This window comes from Helianthus annuus, chromosome 10 (genome assembly GCF_002127325.2).
Source record: "Helianthus annuus cultivar XRQ/B chromosome 10, HanXRQr2.0-SUNRISE, whole genome shotgun sequence".
Lineage (NCBI taxonomy): Eukaryota > Viridiplantae > Streptophyta > Magnoliopsida > Asterales > Asteraceae > Helianthus > Helianthus annuus.
This window is the reverse complement of record NC_035442.2, coordinates 166,194,053-166,218,284: the sequence shown is the minus strand read 5'-3', so window position 1 is coordinate 166,218,284 and position 24,232 is coordinate 166,194,053. Positions and strand designations below refer to the sequence as shown.

General features: G+C 36.6%; 3 protein-coding genes and 1 long non-coding RNA gene across 7 annotated transcripts; 1 reads left to right on the top strand and 3 right to left on the bottom strand.

The window, feature by feature from the left end:
* Positions 1-5,715: 5,715 nt before the first annotated feature.
* LOC110886416 lies at positions 5,716-8,903 on the bottom strand. Its single transcript, XR_002562815.2, has 4 exons — positions 8,727-8,903; positions 8,330-8,429; positions 6,301-6,354; positions 5,716-5,940 (listed from the first exon to the last, which is right to left on the bottom strand). It is a non-coding gene; the product is annotated as an uncharacterized LOC110886416 (long non-coding RNA).
* Positions 8,904-11,116: 2,213 nt separating this feature from the next.
* LOC110883221 (chitinase CLP) lies at positions 11,117-13,884 on the top strand. The gene is made up of 4 exons (XM_035978399.1): positions 11,117-12,001; positions 12,156-12,303; positions 13,257-13,413; positions 13,521-13,884. Exons 1-4 carry the CDS (start codon positions 11,117-11,119, stop codon positions 13,882-13,884), a joined length of 1,554 nt encoding a protein of 517 aa, XP_035834292.1.
* Positions 13,885-15,049: 1,165 nt separating this feature from the next.
* LOC110886406 (F-box/FBD/LRR-repeat protein At1g13570-like) lies at positions 15,050-22,756 on the bottom strand. Of its 3 annotated transcripts, XM_022134196.2 has the most exons (6): positions 22,624-22,749; positions 21,399-22,078; positions 21,230-21,328; positions 20,982-21,137; positions 20,583-20,899; positions 15,050-15,142 (listed from the first exon to the last, which is right to left on the bottom strand). In XM_022134196.2, exons 2-5 carry the CDS (start codon positions 22,029-22,031, stop codon positions 20,615-20,617), a joined length of 1,173 nt encoding a protein of 390 aa, XP_021989888.1. In that variant the 5' UTR covers positions 22,032-22,078; positions 22,624-22,749; the 3' UTR covers positions 15,050-15,142; positions 20,583-20,614. The 3 variants fall into 3 exon arrangements, with proteins under 3 accessions (XP_021989888.1, XP_035834659.1, XP_021989889.1); XM_035978766.1 differs by lacking the exon at positions 15,050-15,142 and having other exon boundaries at positions 20,440-20,899; XM_022134197.2 differs by lacking the exons at positions 15,050-15,142; positions 20,982-21,137 and having other exon boundaries at positions 20,547-20,899; positions 22,624-22,756.
* Positions 15,052-16,516, bottom strand: LOC110886411 (F-box/FBD/LRR-repeat protein At1g13570-like). 2 transcript variants are annotated; one of them, XM_022134205.2, is made up of 4 exons: positions 15,946-16,516; positions 15,777-15,875; positions 15,529-15,684; positions 15,052-15,450 (listed from the first exon to the last, which is right to left on the bottom strand). In XM_022134205.2, exons 1-4 carry the CDS (start codon positions 16,327-16,329, stop codon positions 15,175-15,177), a joined length of 915 nt encoding a protein of 304 aa, XP_021989897.1. In that variant the 5' UTR covers positions 16,330-16,516; the 3' UTR covers positions 15,052-15,174. The 2 variants fall into 2 exon arrangements, with proteins under 2 accessions (XP_021989897.1, XP_021989898.1); XM_022134206.2 differs by lacking the exon at positions 15,529-15,684.
* Positions 22,757-24,232: the final 1,476 nt, after the last annotated feature.

The following is a 24,232-nucleotide window of genomic DNA, read 5'->3' as shown; positions in this document are numbered from 1 at the left end:
CTAAGTAGTAAACCTCCTTACGCTAACCATACCATGTATAAAGTATTCGTAAACATTGTAACATGTATTTCACCCCCGCAGTTTAGAAAACTGAAAACAGTTAAGAGAAAAGGGGGACATGAACTCACAGTGGTGCGTCTCTACCAAGTATATCTCCTGATCAAGCAGCTGTGCGACGACCTACACGTACTAACTCTATTAGACGGACGGCCGTGCCTTAGCTTTATGGTTTAAGTTTTTGGGAAATAGTTAGACAACTATTTCGTGTTTACATTCTGTATATACTTGGTAATTATTTTCCTTCCCAAGGATGGGGGATTTAATACATGTGCGTTCGTATAACTTCGGAATATATTATTAAGTCTCACTTAATATATATTTTACTTTTTATTCCAAAATATAAATATTCTTCCCAAAAATATTATATTTTAATACATATGATTTTCCCAAAATAATACCTTGGCAAAAATACGCGTTCATAAATATTTTTCCGAAAATGCGTAACTTACGTTTTAAAGATCGAGTGGTAATAATAATTACCGGTGTAACTTAAATAATTATTGCGAAGGCGTTCGTATTATTTTGGAGTCGTTAACACGGTAATATTATTTTTACCCTAAAAATAATATTTGTATAATTCACAAAATAATCATAAAAAAATTCACACAAGTGTTGTTATGAAAATATATACTAAATATATATTTATCAAGTTTTATTTTGTGAAATCTCACCTTCGATATTTTGTAAATAAAGTCGTGGCGAAATCTATAATTTGAAAACAAGTCAAAATGTATTTCTAACACTTATAGTGAAAATATTTCTAAGTGTTAGGTTTTTGGAAAAATTTCGCCAGAGTCTCCCCTGTAACTGGAGGTGGCCACACTTTCAAGCGTATCATTTTCTTTTATAAATCAAACCAACAATCTTCTCATCCAATCAAAACAACGTTCAAAGCATCGAACTAGTCAATAAATATGTAAATCGCCAGAATCACATGAACTTGTAGTTTTTCCAAAACTATGAAGTAAATCCCATTACTTTTAGTGGATCTTTATATAAATCAATCCGGTTTCATAAAAACCTCGCTTTTAAAGAAATTCTATCTTTACAACTTTCTGTAAAAATTGACAAAACTAGTTCTTTGTCGAAACTTAGTGTTACACAAGTGTTTACACACTTGTGTGTTTTAAAAATCATTCTTATTAGTGTAAGATCCGTTTTTAGAAAATAAGATTTCTTTGACACTTGGTCCTTTGAAAATACCGCTTGTAGATCCGTAGATCTACTAGTTTTAAACACTATTTCACAAGTAGAATCGTTTTTACACAAGTTCATGTTTCGCGTGTGGTAGAGTTTCATCACCTAACCCTTGTTACACTAAAACAAACTCTATGTCATGATCCATGATCATGACCAATCCGGGTTAAACGATGATCCGAGCTACCACATCATAGATCGGCACTAAATAATCATACAAAACAAATCTTACAAGATTTACACAACAATCTAGCTTTCAACCATCATCTTTAGCATTTTTAGTAGACTTTTACATATCATCTTGTATGTTTACGAGTTTTAACCGTCATATATCATTTTAACCATTTTAAAATAGATCGAGAGTGTGTTTCAAGCAACTTACTACTGGCTCGAGGCTAGGGAAGATTCTAGACGCGAAATGAGTGGATAAAAGCAATGAGATGAGGTCCTTCGAGTTCCGAATGCACCAAGCCTCCTCGTATGTGATCCTTAGCACTTGTATGATCTTGAAATATCTTGAACAAAATCGAAAAATGGATGGATGATATAGGGGAGGTTCGGCCGAGAGCTTAGTGAAGAGAGGGAGAGAGTTTTGGTGGTGAGTTGTGAGTGGAAAGAATGATGGATTATCTCTACTACTTATAGACAAAGTTTAGGATTATTAACCAAGGGATCATGTGCTTTCTTGATATGGGACAAGTATAAATAAAATAATCATATGAAGGACAAGAGGTGTCCCTCTTGGGGACGGTTTGTTTAGGGGGGGGGGGGTTAATCCGGTTCCATTTCAACCATTTAGTTAGTATATAGTTAGGTTAGTTAAGTTAGTTTAGGGATTAACCCGGTTATTAGTGTGTTGTGCATTACAGTGGGTGTTAGGGTATTCAGGGACCCTAACTGGCTCGGAAAAAGATAAACAATGTAAATGGCAATATTTTCCTGTTCCGGGTAAAGTCCGGTTGTTCGGTTGGATAGTAATCCGTTAAAGCGCTTAACAAAGCTTTAAAGTGTCGTTATTATTAATTTTTAGTGACACAACTTATTTCCGACACTTTGGAAAGTGTCTAGTAATATTTTTCACATGTTTTGGCACTTTATTAGTTAGCTAAAAGCTGAGTTGTTAATTAAAGTGCTGAGTTTTGTACTTAGAGTACGTTTTTGGCACATCCTGTCACTGTAACTTATTCCTAGAGACGCGGTTCTACAACCCTTGTATCTCTACACTCACTATTAGTGTAGCAAACTATCTCGGGCTCATACAGGCCTTAGAGGCAGTGTCTGCCTGATGCTGGCTAATCAGCATGTTCAATAGGTTATCCGTTCATTGTGCTACTGTGCTTTTGTGCATCATGTTTGTCACTAAAGTTCAGCATGTAAATAATGTAGTGACAGTAAATAAAGTATGATGCAGGTATGTGCATATATCAGTAATCAAGTAGCAGTTTATCCATAATTTCAATCAAGCACAGTAATTAAGCAGTAATTAATTATTAATTAAGTCGTACGGATACCTGATTTAGTGAGGGTTGTCTTTGATCATGTAGAAATCTGAACCGCCAGGTGTTTGATAAAACGCCTAAATGAGGGTTAAAATGTTAAAAGTTGGGTGAAAACGCAGATTTGACTATGTTAGAAAATAATGCATTAAAGCTTATGAAAGAGTTCTAAACTTGTTATGAATTGAACTCTTTAGGCAAGGAATCCGGAACGTCAAGCGGACACGCCGGAGGGGATACGCGTGGAAAAGGTGTGCTTTAAAGGTACGTGACTTTAGTCTCGTTAAATGTTTGGGTTTAGTGTATAAATGAAGTCGTAGTGTAATAGATGTGTTTGATGTGTCTTTAAAGTGGCGAAGTTCACTCGATCATCAAACGGGTCAAAATAAAGATTTGGAATTGGGTTTGACTTGTTAATAAAGTGATGGTTTTCACTAGATAGTCAAACGGGTCGAATTGATGCCATAAAAAGAATCATGAAAGTGGCAACTTGAAAGTCTCGTAAGTTGTTAAGTGTTGGATTACACTACGCTTATGAATCTAGCTATGATACTTTAAGTTTGTGAATCCGGGATATTGGATAAAACAATAAGAAGTAAGTTGCAAATGTCGCTTGAAACAGAATGTTGAATTCTGAGGAAACGAGCTTTTAGTTCTAAGGGAACACAAAGCCATGAATGGCGCAATTTCGCCAAGGTTATAAGCCCGGGGAATTGGGTAACTATGCCTAAGAGTAACAAGAAACTGAAATGTGGTATAATGCAACTATTGTTAATGAGTCGGATAATCGAAATAAGGAAATTGGGAACGAATCGCAGGTAACTCGGTTTCCGTGATGTGAAATTTACATGGTTAGATCCGTAACTCGGTTTCCGTGATGTGCCGGTAGCGTACCAAAGTGTGATGAATTGAACAATCGGAACCAATATCAGTATTATCAAAACCATATGATATTCGTTTTTATGGTTTTCGATCGATGTAGAAGACGACTTTATTATCTGGGTTACACAACTTTATTTTTTGGGTTACATCAGACTATTTTTGTGTAATGAAACCATTGTAAAAAAACTGTATCGTAAGCTATAACGAGTACAGGTACTGTAACAAACCGAGTTGTGTTCAAAATAATGTATGATTTTGTGTCATAAACTATACCAATTGCGAAACCGATACTGACCGAACGCTGATACCGGTATCAGTGTTATGGGAACCAGTGTCGGTGTTTATTTTTATTGTTTTTTAAATATAATTAGTGATAAAAGTCCGAATATACATTAGGACTTGCTTCTTTTTATCCATGTTGCGATATAAATTTTATTCAAAACCAAACGCCACAATACACGAGGATAACACACTTGTTTGATATAAAAGCTAGCATGTATAGTTGATAAGAAGTTTAAGAAGTTATTTGTAGTTTTGAGGCGTAACTGAGGTATGGAATCTCGTAGATTTGACTAGGTAAAAACATCCTAAGTAGAGAGTGATTGTTAATCTTTAGATGTGCTCAAAGAAATGCTCAAGGTTGACCATTTCAACGGTCAAAGAGCAAGAGTGTTCATGAAACTAAGAATCGTAGATCCATTGATACTTAACGTAAATCGAGTACACTCAAGTTTAACTCATTTAACTAAATAAAGAATAAGGTTAGTTTGTTGTTTTCAGTTGTAACATCCTGTTTTTTGAACCAATAAGATTATATTTAAAGCTTATAATTTATACATTGTTGAACAAGTAAGTAACGAGTAAAATGGTTAGTTGAAATATGAGATATCTAGACAAACTTTGGCTATTATAGGGAACAGGTTAATATTAATAATAAAATATATTATAATTGATCTTACTCTGTTTTTAATGAAACTTTGGTCAAAATATAGATAAAAATACGCTCGTTTTAATGACATATTCGTCATTTTATAAAACGTTATAGTTTAAAAGTTATAAACGAAAAACGAGTGAAGCAACTGAATTAATTATAATAATATAATAATAAAATTTAAAAACTAACAAATGTGATAGGAATGTTACGTGTATGTGTATTTCTATTGGTAGGTACGGGTATTTAAGTTTCATTTATGGTGGGTTCGGGTGAGTTTTTTTCTTCAGGTCTTAAGTTCGAGTCTGTGTGATATGGGTTTTTCATTGAGGGGTTTAAATTGAGGATTTATTGTGCGAGGAGGCTCTCTAGCGCAGATCCGGTTAAGACAACGTATGCTAGACCTCCCAACATTCACGAATAATTCACACCTTTAAAAAAGACGTGTATGTGTATTAAGTCTATATATGCAACGTGTAAGTCTCTATATATATGCAGCATGTATGTATGTATGCATGTAACGATACGTGTATGGTATACATGAATCTTCATCATGAAGATTTCTTTTCTTCAAAGAGCCAAACTTAGCCGCCAGATTGGTTATCTTCGGAACAAAGCAAAGCAAGTCTTCTGGCTATAAATAGAGATCAGAGTTAAATGTTTGGTTGGTCCCTGTGATTTTCAAAAATTGCAGACTTGGTCCTAGTGGTTTACTAATTACACGCGTGGTCCCAAAACTTGTCAAAAATGAACTCGGTTGGTCCCCAGCTCTAACATCAGTTAAATTTCTCAATTAACTATGTGTGAAATGACTATATTATCCTTTAACAATTAAAAACATGTATCATCACCATCATCATCTTCATCACCAATTAAAAATATGGGTTTTCCGTTTTTCCACCGAAATAACAGATCGGAAAACCCACCACAACCTGTGTCATCTTCATCACCATCATCATCTTCATCACCAACCCACCCCACTCTGTATTGAAACACCCCTTCTAAATTCATGCTTGAAACGTCACAAAACGACACTTAACCAAATCGCCAAAATAAAAAAAAAATAAAAATTTGGGCATGACCCGTTCGCATTTTGAACAACTTCCCTGTTTATAATATATCAAATACTCAAATAACGACACCTTCAAAAACATAAGGAAGATCTTGACATTTAAACTACCGATTCAAAAACATCAAGTTTAAGATACTTAAATATTCACAAATATCTAGTTAAAACTTAAAACTTCAACACTACTAACTTTAACAAAAGCCTTTAACTAATAAGGTTACTACAAAAGTTGCGGAAACGCATCACGGGTGATCAAGGTGTGTTCGTATCCGAGCGACGCAATGACAATCATACGGGTGCTTTACCTACAATCATTCAACAAAATATATTAGTGTAGTACACATAACGTTTTCATCCTATCACAATACATATTCTCGGATTTACAAGATATCTTACCAATTGTTCTTATTTCATTTCAAATTCATTCTAGTCAAATAAACACAACTATTTCTCATTCACTTCCAATAACCCGTTTAGTACGGATCAAGGAGAAAACTTCCATTAAATTCCTTCTCATCCGAACCCGAACCGACCCAATCACTATGGACCGATACGGATTCCTACTTTCACGTTCTCATTTGAAACATTTACCTTAATTGAATATCAATTATCAAAGGAAACAATATCAATAAACTCGCAACTAAACATGTAAGTAACGAACTTACCTCGATCTTGAGCCTTGGTTTGTGATCCGGAACTAGCTCCTTCTTCTTTCGTTCCTACACGTAATCATTCTTATTTAGATCATAGCCCTTATATTCATAATCATACTTTCAAGTATCAATGCTACTCATATAACAATTGACAATACATTAATTTCATCATACAATTCCATTCACTCATGATTTATTCAAGGCTACTTAGATTATCATTGAGGCATTTCATCAAACACCTAACATGCGTACTACTTATCAAGCCTTATGTACATGTATCTTATGCATAAATTCACTAGAATGCATCATCTTTCACATAATCAACCACTCATGTTCAAATATTCATTCTACACAATATAATCTACCAATATTCTACCATTCATACAATTTTACTTGAAGATTTACTCAACTAATCAATTACCTACTCATTATCATACTAGAACAAGTGGGTTTTTCCCAAAATCTTTAGTAAATCAAATTCAAGCACAATACACCTTCTACATGATGATTCTAACTCACATGCAATCTAATTTCATACTGAATCACGAATTTGTATAAACCCTAGTTCATCAACAAGCATCAAATTATGAGATTTTATCTTACCTTATACTCAAAACACTTGGATTAGAGAGTATTTAGACACTAGCATTCGATTATTGACTCTAATCCTTCACAAACTTGCTGAATTTTGATGTTAATTGATGTGGTTAGGGTTTCCCCCTTGTTCTTCCTTCCTGGTCGCGACTCACACAACCCACAAATACTGGGTTTTAATTTCTTTAACTCATATGTTTCTAAATGTTACACTACCAACCCTCAAGTTAGGTTTATTGATCCTTATAACCCATTCCATATTTTATAAACTTTCTTTAGATTTTTAATACAATTACCATAACTAATTATATAATACTTTTAAGTGTTGAAGCATTCTATTTTATAAGTTTTGGGATGTTACATGTATCATCTTCATCACGACCACCCTAACCATCAATAGGTCTCTGCTCTCTCTCTCTCTCTCTCTAAAAATCTGGTCACCGGATTATTTCTCCGGTGAGAGAGATGAAAGGGAGAAAGAAGGCGGCGACGGCGACTCACGGCAGCGGCGAGATTCCTTTCTTATCCGGCGAGACTTCTTTCTTCTCCGACGAGACTCCTTTCTTCTCTAGCCAAGCTAATTCTGTTTTCCGATCTGTTATTCATCCTTTCCATCTCAAATCTGCTCCATTTTTCTGTGCTTATCATTCAGATCTGTTTTTTCAACTCCAGACCTGTTCTTCACTTTTCAGATCCGTTCTGTTCTGTTCCAATTATTTTTCATATACTCTGCTCTCTGTTCTTCATCCTGTCATGACGAATTCCAGTGGTGGATCGTTTATAACACACAAATTCATCACCAAATCTGCCTAATATAACACAACTGGATGCAGGTTGTGGTGGGTTTTTAAATTTTTTAATTCTTAGTTTTAGGTTTTTAATTGTTCAGGGGTAGTATAGTCATTTCACACATAGTTAACTGAGAAATTTAACTGATGTTAGGGCTGGGGACCAACCGAGTTCATTTTTGACAAGTTTTGGGACCACGCGTGTAATTAGTAAACCACTAGGACCAAGTCTGCAATTTTTGAAAACCACAGGGACCAACCAAGCATTTAACTCTAGAGATCAATTTCATTAAGTTTACCCATTAACAACTTTCTCAAATATAAGGCGTAGTGTGTATTTAATTTAAATATAAGTTTCCTTTAAGTTTTAATATAGAATTTTTTTAGGATTAGTTAACGTATAAATTTAATTATAGTAAAATGTCAAGAGTAGACCCGTAGCTATATAAAAAAACTTCGGTTCATAGCGGATCGGATCGGGTTGGGTCATGTAAAACAAGTAAACATAAACAAACAAAGTTTCATAGCGGGTCAGGTCGGTTCAATTTCAATTTTCAAAGAATCAAACCCTAGTTCCTAAGTTCCTATCATATAAACAAACAAAGTTTCAAGTAAAACAAGTAAACATCATAAAAGCATCAAAGTTCAAAAAAACATACCTTAGTCTTCAGTTAGAAGAATCCGACGAAAAAAGTGGTTCAACCCCTTTTCTCTTGAGAAATCGCGTCATAACTTCCCTAATCACGGTTCCTCCTAGTCCTATCACATACAAAATAAACAAGGATCTTCAAGTGTTCAACCATAGCCCATATTCTCTAATTTTCAATTTAAAATTTTGAATTTCAAGCCTAGAATTTCATCTTTTCAAACCCTATACTAGAACCATATAATCAATAAGTGATTAAGAGACAACAAACCCATCCTATAAAGACTAGAACAACCCCAAATTAGCTCAAAACATATAAAAGTTTAAACTTTTTTATCCCATCTCATGAGTCTTGAACAAAATCTCCTAATGAAATAAACATTAAAATAACAAAAAGAACATCGACATACCTGTTTATTGTCGGTGTGAAGCTGGGTGCGGCCGGAATTTTGCAGGGGTGGTCGCAGGTTGTCGTCGTCGCTGGCAGGAGGAGGGAGAGCGGGAGTGGTGGCAGCGATTGGGTTGTGGTTGTTTAATGGGTTTGTTTTAATGTTTGAAGTGGGCTAAGTTATTGGGCTTATTAGTTAATGGGTTTGTTTTAATGTTTGGTTAATGGACTGAATACTTAACTTAAGTTTTATTAAAGGGTTAATTAGGATAATTCGGTCGGGTTTCAATCCGTGTTAAAAAAAAAATTATATAATTTCTCAACATTTTTTTCTAAGGGATGCAAACGAAAAATTCCAAGGGGTGCAGTCGGAATTTTCCAAGAGGTGCGGACAAAAATTTTCAAATGGTGCAGTCGGGAGTTTGCGCGGATATTAACACTAATTTTTTTTTTTCAAAGGGTGCGGCCGCCCCCACACGGGCTAACCAAAGTCCGCCCCTGGACTCTATATATGCAACGTGTATGTATGCATGTAAGGATACGTGTGTAGTATACATGAATCTTCATCATGAAGATTTCTTTTCTTCAAAGAGGTAAACTTAGCCGCCAAATTGGTTTTCTTCGGAACAAAGCAAAGCAAGTCTTCTTGCTATAAATAGAGATCAACTTCATTAAGTTTAGCCATTAACAACTTCCTCGAATATAAGGCGTAGTGTGTATTTAATTTAAATATAAGTTTCCTTTAAGTTTTAATATAGAATTTTTTTTAGGATTAATTGACGTATAAATTTAATTATAGTAAAATGTTAAGAGTAGAGTTTAGGTTTATGATCAGGGTAATGACTATCTAGTACCCCACTCTTGATTTAACTAGTGTTTAAAATTATTCTGGTCTTGATTAGGAAACCAAGTTTGTATCAGTTATAGTAAAACCTCCATATAGCAAAAGTGAGTTTTGTGAATGTTTTTCAAACATGAACATGCTTGTCCTAAACTGTAATAATACGGCATGACTGTTGTACGTATGTATATATCTTGAGCATGACATACACATGATATTTGTGGTCCCTTATACGTGCCGCTACGGCGGGATTTGTCGGTACTGCACCCGTGCTGTAGTGGGAATTAACTGTATGGTTATGTAAGTTACGTGTTAACGTTGGGTTATGATGACATGAGCGGGTACAAGTCATGATTAATTGTTGCGATTTGTAAATTGTGTATATTCATGAACCCACCAGTAATAGCTGACGTCTTTTAAGAATCTGTCACATGTAATGATGGTTAGTTTGTGCGTACTGTTTATCTCGGATATGCGTGGCTAGTAATAAAGTATTGGTGGAAATTCTGTACTTACAGCTAAGAATAGTTTGATCAAAATTTATATTAATAAAATAAATGTTTCCTTGTAAGTCGGTATCAATTGTGGATGGTGCATCCTTATCTGGTTGTGATGTAACATGAATTCTTTATCCCAAACTTTGAATTGAATTGGATTTGTTATTAATTTTTGAATGATATAACTTGTTTATTATTCATAAACTACTTTTATCTATAATAATTTTTGTTTCATATATTATATAATTATATTACATACATACTATTTTATTATATTTATATAATTAAAAAACTACTCTGGTCTCGTTTATACATTAAATGAGTTTCAATTTAACATGGTCTAGCTCAAGTTTGAGATTGATTAAGCTCGGCTCAAGTTCGAGTTATTAACAAACATATCTTGAATAGTTCATGAACGTACGGTTTGGTTGGTTTACACTTGTAGTAGCAACGGATACAATGAAACATCAGGGCCGGCTCAACCATTTTAAAGGCCCAAAGCGAACTAGAGATCTGAGGCCCACTAAATAAGGTTATTTTTGCTAGGCTTGTACCAATTGGATTTTTGGCTTTGTTTTTAAAAATAAATAAGGAAAAAAGAGGCCTGAATAGGTGTGGAACCCTCGCCTTTTTGGTAAACAAAGAGGAAGTTTACCACTAAGCCAACCTCGCATTTTATGTTTAAATGCCCTAGTTTAAATATATATAAAAAAACTAGCAGTCTTTTTTAAATTTAGGGCCTTTCTTAAGTGGTGGCCCAAAGCCTTTGCTTGGGTTTACTTACCCTTGGGCCGGGCCTGTGAAACATTTACTCAACTTGCGTGTATGGCCATGTTCGAAAGCTTTACACCGCAAGATTGTGTCATGTTTCCATTATGGGTAGATGACTTATTCTGATTTATTCATGGTTATATGCCAAAAATCCTAACAACTCATCCCCAAGTATATCTCTTTGTTCCCAAAAAAATATATCTTCGAAGAAACATAAATTACACCCATGAGATACCTATATAAATATGTTCAATGCTCTTTCCAAAACTACATTCGAGATACAGAACATACAAACACACAAAAATGTTTTTGCTTATACAACTACTCGTTATCGTTCTAGCTTTCATGTCTCATGAACATGAGGCTATGGCTGCGTATGTGCCGCCATACACATCCATAGTAGTTCCGGTTAACAAACATACCGATGCTGCTAAGCCTCTCTATAGTGTTGAGATCATGACAGCCTATGACTATGTAAACGAGCAATACTTGCATTCAAACTTCCTTATAGACACCGATGCTCCCTTCATATGGCACGACTGCATCGTGCAATGGAACATTTATCCAGGCAGTTGCCCCACCAACACGCTCTGCACATACGCTGTTTCTTGCGTAGATTATCAATGCACAACTTTTCGAACGTCTTACTCTTATAAGAATCCTTCTTGCCCTCTAGAAACCAACACTTCTTCGTTCCCTGGTTGGGGTGACTGTACATGCTCAGTCAACGTGTTTAACCCTGTGACTGGTTCGTGTAACCAAACCCTTATCAACTACAACGATTTCACAGTGAACGTAAGTGACGGTAGAAAAATCTTCAGTGGTTTATATGATGCACACCCTTATGCAGCATGTGCTCCTCATTCAACATTTGCATCATTTCCTTCAAATGTTTCTGGTGTCATGGCATTTTCTTCCTCGCCTTACGCCTTCCCAGCTTACTTCTATCAACCCCTTAAAAAAACGTTAGCTCTATGTCTTCCAAGCAAGCCGTCTGCCCCTGGGGTTCTGTTCTTTGGAACCGGTCCTTATTACCTTCTTCCTCAATCAAACGTCGATGTAAGAAGTTATCTTTCTTATACTCCGTTGGTAACGCGACCAGATTCTTTTGGATACTTTATCAGTGTCAATAGCATTGTAATTAAAAAGATCGATATCTATAATGGTGTGGTTAGGAGGTTTACAAAGGTTACAAAACAATTACGTCCTGCAAAGCCTGTCCGCCCCCTTCGGCCCTTTGTTTTCAGCACCTCCACTGCTGGTTTGAAAGTTCCTGATATCGATTTCAGCCTCCCGGATGGGAAGAAGTGGACTGTAATCCACTGCTAACTCTATTAAGCAGATTACAAACGAGGTGGCGTGTTTGGCGTTTGTTGACGGTGGTGCAACGAGTGAGCCTGCAATCGTGATCGGGACGTTTCAGTTTGAGGACAACTTTCTAGAATTTGATTTAGAGAATTCGACTTTTGGGTTTAGTTCGTCGTTGCTACGTAAGCCGACGTCTTGTGCAAACTTCAACTTTTACACTTAACGACGGCCCTTAAATAACCCTTAGTCGAATAAAGATTTCCTGTTTAGATGTGATATCTATGAATCCAATAAATAACCCTTAGTCGAATTCCCAATGATTTTTACATTCGTTATCTGTCTTAGGTTGCTTGTATCATCAATGTTATGATTAAAAAAAAAAAAGACTTAACATATGCAAGGTTGGTATTGATTATACATGAGGTTTGTGGTAACACTTCAAGATGCGACAGGTGACGTTGCCAAGATAAACTTTACAAACTCTATCTCGCGCTTCAAGTTGCTGAAACATTGAATCTCCAATTCCTTCATATATCCGAATATATTTTTCCAATATACCAGAGCATGTCTCATTTTCATAACAATAATTATGCCCTATATCAATCTACAGAAAGGGTCGTCATTACTTTTGTCAGCGGATTTTGTCAAGAATTAAATTAAATAGAATAAAAAACAGCAAGGAAAGTTAATCCATGGTGTTAGCGAAACACATTTCGTAAAAACGAAAGTGTTTGAGGTGAATTAGTGATGTTGGAAGCTCTTCTGGAATGGAGTCTGGAACAAGCCACTTCAACCATACTCGTGTTCAAGTTCATAACTCTTCATGAGGCTATGGTGAATGTATAGTGTTGAGATCATGACAGCCTATGACTATGTAAACGAGCAATACTTGCATTCAAACTTCCTTATAGACACCGATGCTCCCTTCATATGGCACGACTGCATCGTGCAATGGAACATTTATCCAGGCAGTTGCCCCACCAACACGCTCTGCACATACGCTGTTTCTTGCGTAGATTATCAATGCACAACTTTTCGAACGTCTTACTGTAGTTTAAGGGATTACGATTTCACAGTGAACGTAAGTGACGGTATGAAAAATCTTCAATTTTATATGATGCACACCCTTATGCAGCATGTGCTCCTCATTCAACATTTGCATCATTTCCTTCAAATGTTTCTGGTGTCATGGCATTTTCTTCCTCGCCTTACGTTTTACAAACACTATCAATGGGTGCAAGAACCGGCGTCAAGTTATATACTCCGTCGACCAGAGCAGTGTCAATAGCATTGTAATTAAAAAGAGATCTATCAATGTTCCCGCAAACACAAGTACCAAGCTTAGTACAACTGACCCTTACACCACGCTTACAACCGATATCTATAATGGTGTGGTTAGGAGGTTTACAAAGGTTACAAAACAATTACGTCCTGCAAAGCCTGTCGCCCCCTTCGGCCTTTGTTTCAGCACCTCCACTGCTGGTTTGAAAGTTCCTGATATCGATTTCAGCCTCCCGGATGGGAAGAAGTGGACTGTATCCACTGCTAACTCTATTAAGCAGATTACAAACGAGGTGGCGTGTTTGGCGTTTGTTGACGGTGGTGCAACGAGTGAGCCTGCAATCGTGATCGGGACGTTTCAGTTTGAGGACAACTTTCTAGAATTTGATTTAGAGAATTCGACTTTTGGGTTTAGTTCGTCGTTGCTACGTAAGCCGACGTCTTGTGCAAACTTCAACTTTACACTTACCGACGGCCCTTAAATAACCCTTTAGTCGAATAAAGATTTCCTGTTTAGATGTGATATCTATGAATCCAATAAATAACCCTTAGTCGAATTCCCATGATTTTTACATTCGTTATCTGTCTTAGGTTGCTTGTATCATCAATGTTATGATTAAAAAAAAAAAGACTTAACATATGCAAGGTTGGTATTGATTATACATGAGGTTTGTGGTAACACTTCAAGATGCGACAGGTGACGTTGCCAAGATAAACTTTACAAACTCTATCTCGCGCTTCAAGTTGCTGAAACATTGAATCTCCAATTCCTTCATATGCACCAACCGAACATCCGAATATATTTTTCCAATATACCAGAGCATGTCTCATTTTCATAACAATAATTATGCCCTATATCAATCTACAGAAAGGGTCGTCATTACTTTTGTCAGCGGATTTTGTCAAGAATTAAATTAAATAGAATAAAAAACAGCAAGGAAAGTTAATCCATGGTGTTCAGCGAAACACATTTCGTAAAAACGAAAGTGTTTGAGGTGAATTAGTGATGTTGGAAGCTCTTCTGGAATGGAGTCTGGAACAAGCCACTTCAACCATAGGCCAAAACAAAAATTGACAAGCAAAGCTTAACTTGGTTTTCTTTCAGTTATATATAATGTGAATAAATAAATATTACCGGGCGGACACACTCCCCCCCGGCCAAAACATGTAAGCTCTTCGGAACTTCATGGTTTTATTCTTGAAATCCAGCCCGTCGGGCTCAAAAACTCGCCGATGGACTACGTAATCACTTTCGTTGAGAATGGTTCCATGGCCTACCAAGGAATATACGAGTCTAAGCCGAACCCTGCTCTACCTGAATCATAAACGGGTCGGTTGATCTACTCGGTTATTGGTTATTTTTGACAGGCCTACTTGAAGGTCATGAGGCTGATTATTTTTGCTTATGATAAACTTGTAAAGGGTTATGTAATCAATTTAACACTTACCGCACACAACAAAGTGGATTATCAAAAGACGAGTTAAACTTACTGTACTCATGTTTCATCAATTAATTCTTTAAATAATTATAATTTGAAACACTCAACACCATCAAAGTGATTATAACCACTTCAAGCAAAAGAAGCACATCACAACAATATTTTTAAAGCTCAAGTTTAACTTGAAAACAGTTTTACAAACACGAGCTCTAACTCGGATTTGATTCATTTAATAATCATTATGAACATACATACCCTAGTTGAGTAATTGCCAACATCCAAAAGAACTCCATAGACTAACCAGAAAGAAAACACAAAAAAGTAGCAATACAACTAATCTATCACAACGATTTCTACAGGTGATGCGCGTGAGGCTTGTAAGAGAATTTTTAACATATCCGACTCTTCATCCTTTTCAACCAAACTATGTATGATCACCTTCTTCAGCTTGGGTGACCTTGCCAAGATAACCGTCACAAGCTCCATCTCACGCCTCAAGTTGCTGAAACGGTGAATCTCCAATTCCTTCAGATGCTCCAACCGAACATCTGAATTTTCTTCCAATATACCAAACCACGTCTCATTGTCATCAGCAATACCCTCGTCAATCTACAGGAAGTGTCGTCACTATTTTTGTCAGTGGATTTTGGCGGGAACTAAAATAAATAGTAAAAAGAAAAGATTTACGTCTAGCTCAATTTTCTCCAAGTTTGGGGAACATTTGATCAAAATAAGAAGAAAGATTAATCCATGGTCTTCACCGAAATACGGTTCGTTAAAACAAAAGTACTTGAGGTGGATTAGTGAGGTTGGAAGCTCGTTTGGAACCGAGTCTAGAACAAGCTACAATAATAAGCAAACAAAATTTTACAACCAAAGTTTGATTTTCTTTTCTTTCAATATTTACATATAATGTGGATAAATAAAAATAATACCAGTTCGGGAGTGTCCCCGTAGATAGTCAGATCTTCAATCACATGTAGACAATCAAATAGCTCAATAATTGTGCAATCTTTATCACAGATAGATCCTAGCTGCAGTAACTTACAATATTCAGATAAGTTTACTAAGCCCATGAGAATAAATATTCAAGCGAGAACTTACCAAAGTGAACCTCTTAAGCGACGGACAATTAGATAAAAGATGAAGAAGAGCATTTTTAGAGATCTTTACAGAATACAAGCATAAGCTTCTAAGGCTACCAAATCCACTGAATATTGGTTGATGGTCAATAACAACATTAAAGAGATGTAGGTCTCTTAAATGATGCAAAGAGAAGGCGCATAAGGGCAACTTATGCGGATACATATAATCAAACGCTAGTTTTAATTTCTTGACAGCATGGTTCCTAGACAAATGAAATATTATTGGATCAAGTTCAAAACAGTCACAGTTTGCAATCGAGTCAATGCTGAACTCGTGTATTGGACCCTGGTGCATTAACAGAACTCGGGGTATAGCATTGAAAAGTTTACGCCTCCGTTCCATAATTTTCCTTGCCCGTTCTACGTGAGATGTTTGATTCTCTTGAGTTCTAATTTCAAGCACACTAGACGAACCAAACTCAAGTTTGGGAATTGTGGTCCACTTGTACCTCCATTCCCTAGAGAGGATACTTGTCTGTGCTGCCTCTCGGATAGGTAAAAAACATAGGATGTTTTCTATTATGGTTTGAGGGAGTGTGTTGATTGTAGTCGACGACAATCGTTGAGCTTTAGTCGGACGTTTAACTTTCATCTCAGGTTGTTTTTGTCAGATTGATAGTAAATAATGCTGAACATAAGCTGCCATATACATCATTAGCTAAAAACCTTTGTGTTAAAAGTAAAAAAATCAAGTTTAGTTTTGAGTTAAAGTTAAAAAAACAAATTATGTAGAGTTAAAATTATAAAAGCTAAAAACCTTTGGGTTAAAAGTAAAAAATCAAGTTTCTTTTTTTTTTTTTTTTTTTGGGGGGGGGGGGGGGGGGGATTGGTCTGTAATAATCCAATCTAGACCTTATTGGCCATTAATAATCTCATCTCAGAATATTCTCTCTACCAGTCCCACCTTTCACCTATTTTCCTACAATGGTCCCCCGTTAAAAAAACTTAACGGAGTTAAGCTTTTTTCCAAATTACAAACAGATTTTTTACGGCTTTTGATCAGAACGATAACACGAGTCAATTGATGTAAAACTTACTTCGAAATAGTGCGACAAGTGACTTGATTTTGGTTAATTGAAAATTTAAACACCCGAATTAAAGCGTCGTTTTCATCGTTTGGAGCATCGTTTCGAGCCAAGTTTTACATCAATGGACTCGTATTGTCATTCTAATCAAAAGCCCTAAAAAATTTGTTTATAATTTGGAAAAAAAGCTTAACTCCGTTAAGTTTCTTTAAAGGATGACCATTGTAGGAAAAATAAGTGAAAGGTGGGACTTGTGGGAGGAATATTCTGAGGTGGGATTATTAATTGCCAATAAGGTCTAGGTGGGATTATTACAAACCAATTTTCCTTTTTTATTTTGAAAAACTCCCAAAGCACAAGTTACAAGTGATGATGCACTAAAAAGTTGGTTATTTATATATGGAATAATTGTCCTTTGGTTGTTTAAAAGTGAATTGCAACTTTTCTTATTTATCCTTATATTCAATTTCAGCGGTGTCACTTTTCTTTAAAATTGATGGAATTTGTACTTTATGTTTCTAAATCTTACAGGTTACGTCCTTTAGGCCTAATCTAGTTAAAGTTCCATACAGTAGCTAATCATTCTTTTAGAACCATCGTTTCCCCCAAAGTCAAATGGTGCGGCGCATGGAGATGGTCCTATTGTGACTGATCTTGTGAAATTGCCCACAAATCTGGATGAGTCGGACATCCCCCCACTTGATTTAGGTGTTAACTCGTCCTCTCCACCTTTGGATTATACCGATTTGGACGAAGGGAGTCAGATTTTGGAAACCCCCAAGCAGGGCGTTCATGTTCAATCCACTAGTTGAGGCTCTGTTGGCTTATACACTAAGTGAGATAGTAAATTTGGATAGAAAAATTCACTTGAGTAGGGATGGCCGGCGGTGGTGTTACGATGGGAGGAGGGGTGACCGGTGGCCGGGTGGTGGTGGTAACCGCATGGTGGTGGTGCTCTGTAGGTTAGAGACAGTGTGTGTGGAGGTTGGACATAGAGAGATAAAGGAGAGAGTGTGTGTGTACGTTAGTGTTATGTCATCTCACCCTCATTCACCAACCTAATCCACCATCCTATATGGTGTGTACCATGACCCTCATTATCATCCACTATCTTTCCTCACCAATCAAAATCCCCCGATTAATTGAAGAAGGATCATGGTTGCCATTGATTAAACCATGCGAACCACCATGGTTTGCACACAAAGACGGTATAATGTTGGTTCCATGGTCCTACATGGCAATTCATGACCAAAACCACTATCCCCATACCCCATAGCGTTATATAATATATCAAACTACAAATCTAATCTTACTTGGATTTCATTCATAATATATCCATACATAATGGGTAAAAAAACACTAAAGGCATCTCCAATGCAAGATTCTGAATGGACAATTGAAGCCTAGGTGGCATCCACTTTCGGACATCCCTATTGGAGTAAGCATTTGGTTGGTGGCGTCTAGATTTCCAAACACACGTGTACGGAGGATGTGAGTGAGAGAGAGTAGGGAGGAGAAAGTAACGGATGACAAGATGCCAGAGAGAGATGATGTCCGGATGAAACAACTATTGAAGGTGCTCTAATAAAATAAGGCCCAAACTATCTAGCCACACCCAAAAAGGTGTTTTTTGTCTTATATGCATACCCTGCAGTGCCGAGCTATGATCAAAGCGTGGCGTTTTGGTCCGATCAATCAGACAAAGACTGACGGGTGTCTGACGGGTCTGTTGACCGGACCAAAACGCCGAGCTTTGGCCGCGTTAACCAGACAAAAGACTGACACCCAGTCAGTCTTTTGTCTGGTTGACAGGACCAAAACGCAGCCAAAGCTCGGCGTTTTGGTCCAGTCAACAGACCCGTCAGACACCCGTCAGTCTTTGTCTGGTTAACCGGACCAAAACGCCGCGCTTTAACCACAGCTCGACACTGCAGGGTGTGCATATAAGACAAAAAACACCGTTTTAGTGTGCCAATAGGCAAATTGGTGTGTGAATAGGTACACCTAAAATAAACTCACATGTAAACTCTTCGGAAATTTATGGTTTTATTCTTGATTTCAAACGAATTAAAATAATCATGTTTTGGTATAAAACATTATTTTTATACCATCTCTCATTTTCATTTATTATTTCTAAATAGTACTTAAAATTCATATTTTATATCATGTCATATTGAAGATACATATCCGAGGACGGACCTTCTCCTGAGGGCCAGACCGGATCATGACGGGACCCATATCTCAAAAGCTCTGTTCCCCATTCGCCAGCAGACGGATCATCCATAGGTTCGTCCAGCCGGATGACGTCATCACAGTGGACTAGTATAAATACCCTATCAAGTACAAACCAAGTACGATTTTTTTTTTTTTTGCCTTTCAAAAAAAAAGTACAAACCAAGTACGATTTTCTGAACCTTCGTCCTACTTTCTCTCTCTATCAAATACTTATCCTCACGCCGGAGGGTGGTCGCAGAGGGGCCCTCCCATCTCTGCGGCGAGCTTAACGGTTTGTTCTTTTGCAGGTTCAGATCCTCGATCAAACACAAGACCCAAACTAGGATTACAGGCTTCGGCCCTAATACTTGGATCTATACATATATTTAAACACACATTCTAGTAAATATGCTAGCCAATCTAGCATATATGAAACTGAACTTTGTAGGATAAATGCAGACAAAATACAAACATTATCATAGATTGTTGGTTAATCTAAACACAAATATCTCACAAGTATTACAGTTATGGTAAGCGTGTTAGAATATGGTGTATTGCAACACATCTTAAGAAAAGAAAACAAATAAGAAACAACCGCTAAACAGAACAGTATACAGTGTCATTTTCATGATTATAAAGTTGAGTCAAAAAATCACCACAGACACAGTGAACCTGTTGGCGTCCCTACTCGTTAGGCGAAGCCTATACCCAGCCCATTTGACCCATTTATCGACTCCAGCACCTGGACCAGTCATCAGTGTCATGTACTCACCATGGAAAATGGACTCAGGTGGGTCAACACCCAGGACCCATGAAATCCAGCCCGTCGGGCTCAAAAACTCTCCGATGGACTACATAATCACTTTCGTTGAGAATTGCTTCCATGGCCTACCAAGGTATGTACGAGTCTAAGCCAAACCCTGCTCTACCTGAATCATAAACGGGTCGGTTGGTCTACTCGTTATTGGTTATTTTTGACAGACCTACTTGAAGGTCATGAGGCTGATTATTTTTGCTTATGATAAACTTATAAAGGGTTATGTAATCAGTTTAACACTTACCACACACAACAAAGTGGATTATCAAAAGATGAGTTAAACTTACTTTACTCATGTGTTCATCAATTAATTCTTTAAATAATTACAATTTGAAACACTCAACACCATCAAAGTGATTATAACCACTTCAAGCAAAAGAAACACATCACAATGATATTTTTAAAGCTCAAGTTTAACTTGAAAACATTTTTACAAACACGAGCTCTAACTCGGATGATTTGATTCATTTAATAATCATTATGAATATACATACCCTAGTTGAGTAATTGCCAACATCCAAAAGAACTCCATAGACTAACCAGAAAGAAAACACAAAAAAGTAGCAATACAACTAATCTATCATAGATCTCACAACGATTTCTACAGGTGATGCGCGTGAGGCTTGTAAGAGAATTTTTAACATATCCGACTCTTCATCCTTTTCAACCAAACTATGTATGATCACCTTCTTCAGCTTGGGTGACCTTGCCAAGATAACCGTCACAAGCTCCATCTCATGCTTCAAGTTGCTGAAATAGTGAATCTCCAATTCCTTCAGATGCTCCAACCGAACATCTGAGTATTTTTCCAATATACCAAACAACGTCTCATTGTCATCACCAATACCCTCGGCAATCTACAGGAAGTGTCGTCACTATTTTTGTCAGTGGATTTTGGCGGGAAGTAAAATAAATAGTATAAGGAAAAAAAAGATTTACGTCTAGCTCAATTTTCTCCAAGTTTGGGGAACATTTGATCAAAATAAGAAGAAAGATTAATCCATGGTCGTCACCGAAATACAGTTCGTTAAAACAAAAGTACTTGAGGTGGATTAGTGAGGTTGGAAGCTCGTTTGGAACCGAGTCTAGAACAAGCTACAATAATAAGCAAACAAAATTTTACAACCAAAGTTTGATTTTCTTTTCTTTCAATATTTACATATAATGTGGATAAATAAAAATAATACCAGTTCGGGAGTGTCCCCGTAGATAGTCAGATCTTCAATCACATGTAGACAATCAAATAGCTCAATAATTGTGCAATCTTTATCACAGATAGATCCTAGCTGCAGTAACTTACAATATTCAGATAAGTTTACTAAGCCCATGAGAATAAATATTCAAGCGAGAACTTACCAAAGTGAACCTCTTAAGCGACGGACAATTAGATAAAAGATGAAGAAGAGCATTTTTAGAGATCTTTACAGAATACAAGCATAAGCTTCTAAGGCTACCAAATCCACTGAATATTGGTTGATGGTCAATAACAACATTAAAGAGATGTAGGTCTCTTAAATGATGCAAAGAGAAGGCGCATAAGGGCAACTTATGCGGATACATATAATCAAACGCTAGTTTTAATTTCTTGACAGCATGGTTCCTAGACAAATGAAATATTATTGGATCAAGTTCAAAACAGTCACAGTTTTCAATCGAGTCAATGCTGAACTCGTGTATTGGACCCTGGTGCATTAACAGAACTCGGGGTATAGCATTGAAAAGTTTACGCCTCCGTTCCATAATTTTCCTTGCCCGTTCTACGTGAGATGTTTGATTCTCTTGAGTTCTAATTTCCGGCACAGCAGACCAACAAAAGTCAAGTTTGGGAATAGTGGTCCACTTGTACCTCCATTCCCTTGAGAGGATACTTGTCCTTGCTGCCTCTTGAATTGGTAAAAGACATAGGATGTTTTCTATTATGGTTTGAGGAAGTGTGTTGATTGTAGTCGAAGACAATTGTTGAGCGTTAGACGAACATTCAGCATTCATCTTCAGGTGTTTTTGTCAGATTGATACTAGATAATGCTGCACATAAGCTGCCAAATACAACATTAGGGGAATAAAGTACAACACAAAGTATAATAATTCAAGGTGATACATTACTGTTTGGATGCGACGATTATACCATCATCAACCCAATGTATAGTTTATCTGCTGAACGCTATATCAGTTTATAGTCCAGTGATCCACTGTTTCTTATGATTAACTTATAAAGCTCACATAATCAGTTTAATCACGCACAACAAAGAGGATTATCTAAAGATGAGTTGAACTTACTTTCCTCGTGTTTCATCATTTTAATTCTGTAAATAATTATAATTTAAAGACATGTTAAATTTGGTCACTATTTCTATGGATTAACACAGATGCATGTACTGTCGATGATGAAAGTATACGACTTAGCATATGAATGTTGAAATTGATAGTTCAATTATCAAAAAGGGAACCGAGGTTCATAACGAAATCAAAATATCACAGAAATATAAACCCTAATATCACCGTAATAAACCCAAAAATCAAACATCTGTGACTTGAAATGAAAACAGAAGGCTCATAAACACTAAAATCAGCGAAATAATACCGGAATTGGAATGAGTTTATGAGTGTCTGTGTGGATCATAAACCCTAACCTTCTTCACACTCGGTGAGTGAACAATGTGTCTGTGTGGATGGATGGGACTAGAAAGGAATGGAGCGGATAATAACCTTTTTTTATTGACAAACCCTATTGAACCTAGCCGAGTTGAGTAAGGTTAAACTCGAGCTCGAACTTAAATGAGGCAGCTTGACTCATCTCGTTTATTTAATTGAGTTGAAAAGTCAAGCTCGAGCTGACTCGTTAAGTGTTTGAGCTGACTCAAGTCAAATCGAGTCGGCTCATTAATTTTTTATTTTTATTTTTAAATATGTAATTCAGTTAACCACTTTATGAAATTCGTGTTGCAAATAATGTTGGACAAATTTACGATTTACTTTCTTTAAAAGTTTATATGTCTATTTTCTCTCTCTACAACAGAGCGGCCCTCCCATCTTTGCGACGAGCCTAACGGTTATTTGTTTTGCAGGTCTCTTTCCTGTTACGAGATTCAATTCACTAGGCTATCCAGAGGTCTGATTTTTGAATCTTCACTGTGCGTTTGGGTTGCAGTATGCTGTTTCATTAAGGGGCCATGTAGGAAAGCATTTTGACATTTGGTGGTGAATAGGGTAAGATTTGAGTGCAGAATACTTTGGACACTTTATATTCATGGGCAGGGGTTTTATAAAAGTTGTACCTATGAAACAAAAGCTAATTCCAAAAACCATCAAACAGTATAGTAGTTGTAGATAGGGGTGCAAACGAGTCGAGCTACTTGCGAGCTACTCGAGCTCGGCTTGAAAAAAAGCTCGAACGAGACAAGCATAAACGAGCTCGAGCAGTGGCGGACCCAGAAATTTTTTCCTGGGGGTGCTGAAAAAATTGAAAAATTTTAGGCCTCTAGCTATATAAAAAATTCAGTTCATAGCGGGTCAGATCGGGTCGGGTCATGTAAACCCAGTAAACATAAACAAACAAGTTTTGCGAGTCATATCGGGTCTGGTCGGGTCAATTTCAATTTTTCAAACAATCAAACCCTATTTTCTAACTTTCTATCACATTAACAAACAAACTTTCGAGTAAAACACCAAACAACATAAAAAGACCTTCATAAGTAAGTAAATTAATAACAAAAAACCACCAAAGTTCAAATGCTGCCTACTTCTATTTCTCCTAATCATTAAATAAAACAACAAAAAACTTATCTATGACATAACTTGGTCTTTAACTAGAAGAATCCGACAAAAAAAGTGGTCCAACCCTTTTCCTCTTGAGAAATCGCGCCATAACTTCTCTAGCATGGTTCTTATCACATATAAATTTGCTCCGTAAGTTTATAAAACAAAAACACTTAAACAAAATAAACAATAGAGTAAACTGCCATTTTGGTCCTTGAGGTTTGGCCAGTTTTGCCACTTTAGTCCAAATCTCAAACCTTTTGTATCTGGGTCCTGTGATTTCAGTTTTATTGCCATTTTGGTCCAAAAGTGAAATCAGGCCAGATTCCTCAAATTAAACCCCCCTGTTTTGTCCTTTTCCTCAGGGGTAATTTTGTCATTTTCGTTTTATTATAACTGGTTATTAATTAAAAATAATAAAACTAAATTAATCA